The 12,172-nt window shown below is 45.5% G+C and overlaps 1 protein-coding gene across 1 annotated transcript in view; it reads right to left on the minus strand.

Annotated features, from left to right (window-relative positions):
- Positions 1–8,827, minus strand: part of LOC311107064 (laminin subunit alpha-4-like) — a 28,445-nt gene extending 19,618 nt beyond the window's left edge. The window contains exons 1-7 of the mRNA XM_084149525.1: positions 8,579–8,827; positions 4,815–4,916; positions 3,891–4,018; positions 3,446–3,526; positions 2,954–3,168; positions 2,121–2,221; positions 192–372 (exon numbers count right to left, since the gene is read on the minus strand). Of these exons, the coding sequence (XP_084005651.1) occupies positions 192–372; positions 2,121–2,221; positions 2,954–3,168; positions 3,446–3,526; positions 3,891–4,018; positions 4,815–4,916; positions 8,579–8,695 (925 nt within the window). The 5' untranslated portion in view covers positions 8,696–8,827. The remainder of the gene's footprint in view (positions 1–191; positions 373–2,120; positions 2,222–2,953; positions 3,169–3,445; positions 3,527–3,890; positions 4,019–4,814; positions 4,917–8,578) is intronic.
- Between the last annotated feature and the right edge of the window lie 3,345 nt (positions 8,828–12,172).

A 12,172-nucleotide genomic window follows, 5' to 3' on the forward strand; every position in this document is an offset into this window, starting at 1 on the left:
GAAAAACATAATCTGTTCTGAATGTTTGACCAAACTGGTCTGGGTGGTTTATGTCCTTGAATGTGTGAAACACAGAGAGGGTGAGTTTTTACATGTATGACAGACACTAGCTTTTGATTCCAGGATATCCTGCATGTTGGTGATTGAGACGGGAGTATGGTAACATACAATTAGACAGATACAAGACTTACTCTGGCACCCTGAGGGGCCGTAGTTCCAGTGGTCTGGGAGGCAGCGCTCGCAGTATCGGCCTCCGGCCCCTGGTTGGCACTGGCAGCTGTGGGTCAGAGGATGACAGGTAGGCCGGAGACCGGCAGGCCCACAGTCACACCTCCGGCAGCCCTGGCAACCGTTGAAACCTGTGTGACCCTCCTAAAGCACATTATAGACACAAGCCTTATAGTTAGTTTTGCTTGTAATTGTTGTTCTTGCTGTTGTTAATTATACACTGCTCAAAAAAATAAAGGGAACACTTAAACAACACAATGTAACTCCAAGTCAATCACACTTCTGTGAAATCAAACTGTCCACTTAGGAAGCAACACTGATTGACAATACATTTCACATGCTGTTGTGAAAATGGAATAGACAACAGGTGGAAATTATAGGCAATTAGCAAGACACCCCCAATAAAGAAGTGGTTCTGCAGGTGGTGACCACAGACCACTTCTCAGTTCCTATGCTTCCTGGCTGATGTTTTGGTCACTTTTGAATGCTGGCGGTGCTTTCGCTCTAGTGGTAGCATGAGACGGAGTCTACAACCCACACAAGTGGCTCAGGTAGTGCAGCTCATCCAGGATGGCACATCAATGCGAGCTGTGGCAAGAAGGTTTGCTGTGTCTGTCAGCGTAGTGTCCAGAGCATGGAGGCGCTACCAGGAGACAGGCCAGTACATCAGGAGACGTGGAGGAGGCCGTAGGAGTGCAACAACCCAGCAGCAGGACCGCTACCTCCGCCTTTGTGCAAGGAGGAGCAGGAGGAGCACTGCCAGAGCCCTGCAAAATGACCTCCAGCAGGCCACAAATGTGCATGTGTCTGCTCAAACGGTCAGAAACAGACTCCATGAGGGTGGTATGAGGGCCCGACGTCCACAGGTGGGGGTTGTGCTTACAGCCCAACACCGTGCAGGACGTTTGGCATTTGCCAGAGAACACCAAGATTGGCAAATTCGCCACTGGCGCCCTGTGCTCTTCACAGATGAAAGCAGGTTCACACTGAGCACATGTGACAGACGTGACAGAATCTGGAGACGCCGTGGAGAACGTTCTGCTGCCTGCAACATCCTCCAGCATGACCGGTTTGGCGGTGGGTCAGTCATGGTGTGGGGTGGCATTTCTTTGGGGGGCCGCACAGCCCTCCATGTGCTCGCCAGAGGTAGCCTGACTGCCATTAGGTACCGAGATGAGATCCTCAGACCCCTTGTGAGACCATATGCTGGTGCGGTTGGCCCTGGGTTCCTCCTAATGCAAGACAATGCTAGACCTCATGTGGCTGGAGTGTGTCAGCAGTTCCTGCAAGAGGAAGGCATTGATGCTATGGACTGGCCCGCCCGTTCCCCAGACCTGAATCCAATTGAGCACATCTGGGACATCATGTCTCGCTCCATCCACCAACGCCACGTTGCACCACAGACTGTCCAGGAGTTGGCCACCTCATCAGGAGCATGCCCAGGCGTTGTAGGGAGGTCATACAGGCACGTGGAGGCCACACACACTACTGAGCCTCATTTTGACTTGTTTTAAGGACATTACATCAAAGTTGGATCAGCCTCTAGTGTGGTTTTCCACTTTAATTTTGAGGGTGACTCCAAATCCAGACCTCCATGGGTTGATACATTTGATCTCCATTGATAATTTTTGTGTGATTTTGTTGTCAGCACATTCAACTATGTAAAGAAAAAAGTATTTAATAAGATGATTTCATTCATTCAGATCTAGGATGTGTTGTTTAAGTGTTCCCTTTATTTTTCTGAGCAGTGTATATTCACAGTAGCCCAAATAATCTTGTCTGCTCTCTTCTACACCTGATTTGCTTAGTTATAAGGAAAGACTGTCCAACAGTGTGAATGTGTGACAACATGGTTGTAAGGCTCGCCTTGATAAGGCCCTTGAGCGACTCACCTCACATTGGTCACAGAGTCGGCCGGTGACACCAGGCTTACAGTGACACGTCCCGGTCCTGTCATCACACGAAGCTGTCCCGCACTTACTGCACTCACACGCTGTAGCTCAGGACACACTCATAGTTAATACAGCACAGGTCAAAGAAGTATTACATGGCCACAATAGAAAAGGTTATTTTTGTCCTTGCGGAGGCCTAAAATACAAATGCTAATCCTGCAACAGATTGACAAGGAGTTTCCCATGTCCACTAGTATTCTATGACGTTTTCTACAAGTGACCAGAAGATTGACTCTTTTTCTCATAGAGTTACTAGAGCTTGACTTTCCATGATGCTATTCTTAACCTTGTGCCATGTGCACATCAGTGTATATGTGTTCTACTGTACTGTCTCTGAGGCATGCAGGTCTTGTGTCATTAGAGCATGGCAGGAATTCTCACTACCCAGCCTGCCAAACTGTGGAAACACACAAAATAGACTTCGTTTCACATAGAGCTTTGTGATTTGCTTATGTCTATAACACCCATTATGAGCAACACAAGGGGGAATTGTTAGAGCTCTATTGAAGGCAAATCCATAGTAAACCTTTAAGACAAAGAGCAAGGTAAAAGCAGGGTTCAAATACAGAGTTGAGCATGGCAAATGACTGCTCATGGACATATCTTCACCCTCCAGACAAGTGGGTATCATTTTTAGACATATAAATATCTGTTTTTTTCCTGGATGATTTTCCATGGGTAGTCTTCATTGACTGTAGGGCTGACTTGACTTAGTGGAGCAACGGCCTTAGGGTAAGTCATGTTTAATAGTACTCTTGACAGTTGGCACGCACCTCTGCAGTTCTTGGCACTGATGGCATCGCCGTAGAAACCCGGGGCACACCGTTCACAGTTGGCTCCAGCCGTGTCCGCCCAGCAGTTCTGACAGAAGCCGGTCACGTTGTGGCACTCATTGAAGATGTGGTTGGGGTCCGAGTTACCGTTACAGTCACACCTTTTACAGGAGTCACCAATCACCATGGGGTTGCCATAGAAACCTGGAGCACATCTGGGTGAGGAAGATGCAAGGTGATTGCCAATAATTGTTTGACTTAGGATGTCTTATCACTTATACTGAAACATTACTGTTATTTGAAAGCATTTCCAAATATTTTCCTTTCATGTTGAGAAAAATCGGCCCGTATTCAAAATGTAGAAATAGTGAAAATGCAAGAGATTAATTTGTGGCTATTTGAGCTGATTTAATGTTATGAGTGTAATTGCTCCCGTGGTGGAGTTGCAGTAACCCATGGTTGTGGCCAAGCCAAGTCCCTGTCAGCACTGACCTCTCACAGTAATGTCCAGCATAGCCCTCTTGGCACTTGCACCGTAGGATGTTACTGCTTCTGTCACAGTGCTCTGCAAAGCTGGCCAGACACACAGGGGAAAGAATGTCAGTCAGTGAGCTCTGCCTGCCAACACACAGCCCACTGGGCACAGACGTCATTTCAGCGTCTAGTTTTGATTGACATTTGGTTGGCTAACGTGAATTCAACGTGAAATCAGCAACAAATGTCATTAAAAGTTGGGTGAGAAAAAGACGAAATTCCCTAACGTTGATGACTTTTTGCAAATCCAATCAGTTTTTCACATTGATTCAACGTCATCGGATTTGTATTTTTTTATGACGTGGAAACAACGTTGATTCAACCAGTTTCTGCCTAGTGGGAGGCTTCTCCCTGGAGGGCCGACACAACAGTAGGGTCTGGATGTACGGACTCTATGGCTTACTTGTTGGAGGGGATAGAGAGGGGACAGGCGCACGGCCGGCAGGAGTGTCGTCCGTATGTGGTGACGTCAGGCATGTATCCATCTTCACAGATCTCACAGAAATCCCCAGTGGTGTGGTCCTGACATGACTGTATGGTAGGGGAGATTGGGGTAAATTGAGGTTGGGGTCTCTATAAGCTTGAATATGAGTTCCTAAACCTAGCATGAAAGTTCATCCTTGTGGCTGTGTGGGCTAATATAGTAAAAATGTTTGCCTTGGGGTAAGTTGAGCCATTGGCCTTGGGGTAAGTTGAAGTGTTTTCTTCCCAGACGTAATGCAAGGCATTATCGCTGGGATATGAGGTAACAACAGAGCCTGGCCTATGTTAAAAGTGTTTTAAAAAGTACAAAGTGTTTGTTTGCTGTTAAGCCGGTGTTAAAAGATGCTTAAAATGATTAAAAGACCAAAATTATTTTGATTGTGTTGAATTGTGTTTGGGAAATTAAGATAAACATGGTTTTAAATAGGTAGTGGTAATATTGAATTCAGTACAGAACGTTGAAGGCGGCTTAACCTAACCTATCCCGCGGCTCAACTTACCCCATACCCGGACCGGAGTAAGTTGTGCCAAGAGACCACTTTTTTTGGACAAGCTATGTTTTCAAAACTGTAATGTTTACATGAATTCTGATTATTTCCAGGCATACACATCACCCTAAAATATATGTAGATATCTTTGAGAGAAAGAATACTATATTTCCCATGAAGGAGTGATGCTGAATGTAAAAAACAGCTCAACTTACCCAACTCTACCCTAAAGAGTGTAATCTAGTTGAACACTATTACTGATATGATATTAGATTGTAATCTAAAGATTGTAATCTATTACACCACAGTGTAATAATGATTAATAAAGAGGATGTAATACATGGGAAAATACTTACTATACAAATGCCTGTGATGTCCTCACACGTTTCTGAATGGCCTTTGCAGTTACATGGTAGGCATTTGTTCTGGTTACTGAGGAAATATCCTTTTGCACACACCTAGGAGAGGGAACATGAGGGAGATTTTTTAAAACAGAGTACAACCTCAGTTTCATACAAATAAAAATGTGCCCCTGAATCTGATCTATCTTAAAATGAACCAGTTTAATGGCTGCAGAATTAGAAACATATTGACCAGAGAGCAGCTGGGTTCCTGACATTAATGCCAAATTGCTAACGAGGCACTCTATCATTCAACAGCAATTTCAGAAAGTAGAGCACCTGGAATCATTTTGGCCAGACTGGCTTAGGATGTCTGTCATCAATGGAATACAACGTTCCACTGTTTTCCACAACATCTCTTATCAAACACACTCACGTTCCTTCGTAGGAAAAGAGGCTCTCTTATTCAGCTACTGTAAGATGTGAGAGCTAAGTACAGTACTTGACCAGGACAAAATTATTACATACTGGATACTACTCTATAATACTTATCAGGCATTTACAGAATGTCAGTTACACAAAACAATTGTTCCCAATTCACTCTGCCACTGGTAGTGGTGTGGATTAAACTTCAGGGATGTGGGAACGACAGTCCCAGCTCCGACATCTCAGAGTTCCTTCCTCACACGGCCGACACGGAATATATGAGACAGTACTTTTAATCACCCCACGTCTGGTAGATGTAAATCCACTTAGAGGCGGTTTCCTACTGCAGTGTGATGTCAGAGTTCAGTAACCCCCCCCCCCCCCCCCCACACACACACACACACATCACTTTGATCTTCGGTCACCCCATTCAAAGAGCGCTCTGATCATACAATACTACTCTGTTCATATTGGCCTGCTGTAAGAATGCCAAGTTTTGCCCCCTTGTTCCATCCAGTCAATTGGACATTGATGCTGTGTCCAGAGTGGCTGGCACAAATACGTTATATACATTCCAGAGATACTGTATGCACCCAGTTGTGATGCATATTTTCCCTTGATTTATTCGGAGCAGGCCGTGAGACAAAGAAATGCCTCTCCAGTGAACTAATGTGAAACATCCTGTGAACAGCAGTGCTTTCATGACCAGAGCAGATTTTTCCTGTAGCCCCTTCCTTCCTGTGGCTTTTCTGACCTATAGTAAGCAAAGTAAATAAGAACAGACTTATACATCATATTGTTATGATGTTATATGATGTCCTGGTTATATGGACTACAGGTTAGTTCAATCAATTCTACTGACCTTATGTGCACACACATACAGTATGTTTGCATTACAACTCCTGTAGCTCAGTTGGTAGAGCATGGTGCTTGCAACGCCAGAGTTGTGGGTTCGATTCCCACGGGGGGCCAGTATGAAGAATGTATGCACTCACTAACTGTAAGTCGCTCTGGATAAGAGTGTCTGCTAAAATGACTAAAAATGTAAAAAAATAAAAAGTAAAATGACATACTAAAGAGTAGGTGTTATAAACTAGGCCAGACATAATGTAAAATGATCTGACTGGGTCCTGGGACGATAAGCAGTCTAGAGATCCATATCACAGATGAGGCCATTGGACAAGGGTTCTACTCCACCACAGAATGTTAGTCCACCAGTTGTAGTGGTGGCTGACAGTGCTGAAGAATGACCCTTCATTGCTAATGACTGGATTTAGAATGATTAGCTGTGTGACATCCTGTGATGGGCCAAACAGCTGGATGATGCATATACAACCAGACCCATGGGACAAGAGGTTCCTGGGAAAGATGGAGCAGAATCAGCAGATGGTTTAGTGTGGGATAGGCTATGTATGTCCCAAATGGCACCCTATTCCCTACATAGTGCACTACTTTTGACCACCAAGGCCAATACAGTAGGGTTCTGGTCAAAGGTAGTGCACTATATAGGGAATAGGGTGCCATTTGGGACGCAAAATGTAGAAGTGTGTATACAACCCAGCAGCCTTTGCACCATGTCATATCTAATTACATTATTTCCTGTTCGTATTAATGCTTTCATTAACATTTCATTTAGTTTAGAATCCCCTTTCATTCAAAAACCAAGCCCAAACTTTCGGTGATATTTCCCCTGGGCATAGGGAGTAATCCTGTGATACTGAAAATGAACCCCTCAATAAGATTTTACAGCATGGTGAGTGCTCTAATCCGCTCCTAAGTGGCATGAACATTGAAATAATTCACATCTGTAGCCTTCTGGTCCTCTATGAATGTCCCCTGTAATGTGAGCAATTTCTGAACTTCTTCTCTGTGTGCCCACTACTGTAGAGAACAAAGATGACATTCACCATGCAGTATAGCCTTTCTGTGTTTCATATGCAGCAGCATGTCCCAAAGACTAGGTCAATGTGTTCCACTTCTAACAGGACTGAACATTGTTAAATGGTATGCGTTTATCACTAGCTGTTCATATCATGTGTTCAGAAGTTCTATAGTAGGCCTACTTTATTAGATTCACAAGATTCACCATGAGTCTGCCTCTATCTCTGCCTCTGGGACAGCGCTGAATAAATACAGTGGGTTTGAGCTCAGGCAAAAAAACAAGAATTGGCTTCAAACAGGAATTCAGTCCAAAGTCAACAACTTCAGGTCTGAGGCTGTGGGACTGTGTGGCTGTGGCATCTTTCTCTCTTTGCAATGGGAACAACAAACCATGTGCACCCTCTTCCTCCCTGATCCCACTCCTCACAATAAGGGGCAGATAGCTTATTGACTTTGGCCCTGGTGCAGGCTTCAGTCCCTGGCTTAGTGGTAAACTTCTCGGAAGACACTGGGGGAAAAGGGCCTGGTTAGGTCATGTGAATTTCATCATAATCCAATAACAGAGCAGAGACGATATGTCTGCAGTGGAGAGGCCTCATTCTCCTCATGGGACTCTGGTATTAGAATGCTCACAGAACAAGTAAACAATCTTCACATTTCACAAGAGGCGGAAGATCATCAATTCTCAATCGAAACACTATGGGGGGTCTGCTCCCTGCCCCTCCCCCCACACACATCTAGCTATTCAATTCATTGTTCTTACATTAGTCTAGCTCTGGACACATTGTTTTGCTTGTGTCCCCCTGAGATAGAAGAAGGCCTCTTTAAGCTAGATGCCCATTCTTTGGGTCTCCATTGGCCCACAAACAGGAAATATCAGCCTGTACCCAGTCTACCCACTATAAATATGTCAGCAGCACATCTTGTATTGTTTCTCATGCCCTTTCTGCCCTCTGTGTTCCCTCTATGTGTGTTGCTCAACACTTGGCAGCTGGTTTCCATTAGGGCTCTATCGGGGGCCAGTGGGTGCCAGTAGAGAATGGCACGGCCCTCATCGGGGTCTCGGCTGGAGCTCCGCCACTAATAGCCCGACCCCAGGCGGAACACAGAGGGTTGAGACGCAGCACTGAGTGGCCAGAGTGCGGCCATAGAGATATGGATCCACGCAGCAAGATCTTCTCACACCCAAACCCACCCAGCACTTCACAAATGTCTAAGAAGCACACTGACTGACTCACAAACCTGTCTGTCTTACAGTGGCTTTCAAATCTAAACCCATTAGGGTTTAGCTACAGAAGCATTCAGCACAATTCTTTGACATGATACAGTCCAAAGGATATGACTCTTTTCACAGTCGTGGAAAAGTTTGCAACAACAACAGGCCCTCTATATTTAGCTGTGATAAGACACTGGAAGCCTGCTATGCATCCTGTACCAGCCAAGCAGAGGAAAAACTAAAAGTCTGGTCTTACTTTCACCACCGAACGCTGTTCCAAATTTAAACCATTGGGAGCCGCTGGGCAGACGATCCCTGAGAGGATGCTGGAGAAAACAAGGCAGAGGCAGGGCAGAGCTCTAGTAGCAGACATGTCTGTGTGTTAGTCCAGTGGAGCACTGCTCCCTCTCCCTCTCTGTCTCTCCCTGTCCTGTCTGTAGTGAAGTCTCTCTGGGACACAGGCAGCTCTCTCTCTCTCCCTCGCTCCACTGCACCCGTTGGTTTCACTTCTCCACTGGTCCGACCTCCAGATGCAGTGCCTGCGCCAGCCCAGCCCCAAGTCCTGTAAAACTGTGTGGACTTCCTCCTCTCTCTCCTCCCCCTCTCCTCTCAACTCCCCCCTATGCCTCCCCAGCGGACCTGCCTCTCCCCAGAGCATGAGCTTAAATCACATACATATGGGAAGTCTGGAGAGAGGGAGAGAGAGAGGGAGAGAAAGGGGGGGAGAGAGAGGGGGAGAGAGAGGGGAGGGAGAGAGGGAGAGAGAGGGGAGAGAGAGAGAGAGAGGGTGAGAGAAAGGGGCGAGAGAGAGGGGGGAGATGGAGCAATAGTGAGTTCACTAGACTAGTGTGTATGTCCAGCATGCAGGCAGACAGACAGTGTAGTGTAGACATCCAGACGGCATACAGTTGAAGTCGGAAGTTTACATACACCTTAGCCAAATACATTTCAACTCAGTTTTTCACAATTCCTGACATTTAATCCTGGTAAAAATTCCCTGTCTTAGGTCAGTTAGGATCACCACTTTATTTTAAGAATGTGAAATGTCAGAATAAAAGTAGAGATAATTATTTCTTTCAGCTTTTATTTCTTTCATCACATTCCCAGTGGGTCAGAAGTTTACATACACTCAATTTGTAATTGGTAGCATTGCCTTTAAATTGTTTAACTTGGGTCACACGTTTCGGGTAGCCTTCCACAAGCTTCCCACAATAAGGTGGGTGAATTTTGGCCCATTCCTCCTGACAGAGCTGGTGTAACTGAGTCAGGTTTGTAGGCCTCCTTGCTCGCACACGCTTTTTCAGTTCTGTCCACACATTTTCTATAGGATTGAGGTCAGGGCTTTGTGATGGCCACTCCAGTAGCTTGACTTTGTTATCCTTAAGCCATTTTGCCACAACTTTGGAAGTATGCTTGGGGTCATTGTCCATTTGGAAGACCCATTTGCGACCAAGCTTTAACTTCCAGACTGATGTCTTGAGATGTTGCTTCAATATATCCACATAATTTTCCTTCCTCATGAAGCCATCTATTTTGTGAAGTGCACCAGTCCCTCCTGCAGCAAAGCACCCCCACAGTATGATGCTGCCACCCCCATGCTTCACGGTTGGGATGATGTTCTTCGGCTTGTAAGCCCACCCCCTTTTTCCTTCAAACATAACTGTGGTCATTATGGCCAAACAGTTCTATTTTTGTTTCATCAGACCAGAGGACAGTTCACCAAAAAGTACGATATTTGTCCAAATGTGCAGTTGCAAACCGTAGTCTGGCTTTTTTATGGCGGTTTTGGAGCAGTGCCTTCTTCCTTGCTGAGCGGCATTTCAGGTTATGTCGATATAGGACTTGTTTTACTGTGGATATAGATACTTTTGTACCTGTTTCCTCCAGCATCTTCACAAGGTCCTTTGCTGTTGTTCTGGGATTGATTTTCACTTTTCGCACCAAAGTACATTCATCTCTAGGAGACAAAACGCGTCTCCTTCTCGAGCGGTATGACGACTGCGTGGTCCCATGCTGTTTATACTTGCGTACTATTGTTTGTACAGATGAACGTGGTACCTTCAGGCGTTTGGAAATTGTTCCCAAGGATGAACCATACTTGTGGAGGTCTACAATTTTTTTCTGAGGTCTTGGCTGATTTCTTTTCATTTTCCCATGATGTCAAGCAAAGAGGCACTGAGTTTGAAGGTAGACCTCAAATGATGTCAATTAGCCTATCAGAAGCTTCTAAAGCCATGACATAATTTTCTGGAATTTTCCAAGCTGTTTAAAGGCACAGTCAACTTAGTGTATGTGAACTTCTGACCCACTGGAATTGTGATACAGTGAATTATAAGTGAAATAATCTGTCTGTAAACAATTGTTGGAAAAATTACTTGTGTCATGCACAAAGTAGATGTCCTAACCGACTTGCCAAAACTATAGTTTGTTAACAAGACATTTGTGTAGTGGTTAAAAAACGAGTTTTAATGACTCCAACCTAAGTCTATGGAAACTTCCAACTTCAACTGTATCTACCTCTGACTGTCAGAGTCACATTGAGAGTGTTGTCTGGCAGCAGTCGCCTCCGTTTGCAGGGTCCGTGTGTGGCACCCTTTCACCTTGGGGGCCTGAGCAGCAGACACAACCCCCAACCCCCCCCCTCTGCTCCACTCGTCCAGGAAGAGAGGGCAGCCGGAATAAGCCTCAGCACTCTGTCTGTAGTACAGGCTGAAGAACTAACAGCTGCCCTCCCACCCCAACTCCTTACCCTTCTCCTCCACCTCTCTCCCTTGCCGGCACTGCCTCTCTGTTTGTTTACCCAGGTCAGACTGTCAAAGAAGGTGATTCATTTATGAAAAATGTGCTTCCCCACATCAGGAAGAGGCCGGTAACTGACTGACTGACTGCTTCTTTCAGTCACAAAGGAAGTATTGTTCAAACTTTGGGAGAACTATAGTCTAAAATCAAACTATGGTTCTGTGTATGTGTTTTTATGTGTATAGGCATTTTTAATGCAGAAACTCAAGACTATAAAGAGTGATGTCATGCCGGACATTAGATTGTGACAGGGTGGTTTTGTTCTCGCTTCCTCTCTCTGCCTACAAAAAGTGTGTTGTAAGCTGTTCCAAATGCGGCTGAGTTGTGCCATTGGTCCTGACTGGACCATGTGGAAGCTATATGTCTCAGATGACCAATAAACAGGTCGTCAAATTCCATTGATGCATGTTAGGGATGTTCCTTTTAACTCTTACTTCCACGCAAGAGCAAAACAACACCACAACAACATGGCAGTTAACCACTTCTACTTGAATGGGACACATCAGAGGAGAGCAAACACCAACCTTTATAATATGCATAGGGTTTCTCTCTCTCACACAGACACAGCACACACAATGCCTTATGTAAGGTTTGTGAGAGGCTGAGACCTCATAATATGTTGTACCAATTTACAATAATTATAACCGTAACCAAAAACAGCAATTCAGCATTCTGAAACCCCCAAGTTCTCAGCAAGGTTTGTCTAAACTTCTCTGGCTGCATGTTGAAGAGGATGTTGAGGAGACTGTGAGTCTCCTCTTGGTCTCGAGTGTCCCTCCCCCCTGTTTGCCCCATTGCACATTGGTATTCTCAGCAGAGGGTCGGTCTGTCTAAACACAGGGGGAGATCACTGACAAGGAGGAGGAGATCACTCACAGGGCAGTGCCTTCTGGAATGATCTGTGGGCTTCACAGAGGTTCACTGCGTCATGGGTAAATCAGTCTGGGGTGGTCTACACTGCCCCATTCAGCCCACTGAGACCAGGAGTCACAGCAAGGAAATCAATCTGATGAAAAGCCTGGAATGAGGCTGCCCGCCCCTCCTCGCCCAC

This window comes from Coregonus lavaretus, assembly GCF_964263955.1.
Source record: "Coregonus lavaretus genome assembly, chromosome: 31".
Lineage (NCBI taxonomy): Eukaryota > Metazoa > Chordata > Actinopteri > Salmoniformes > Salmonidae > Coregonus > Coregonus lavaretus.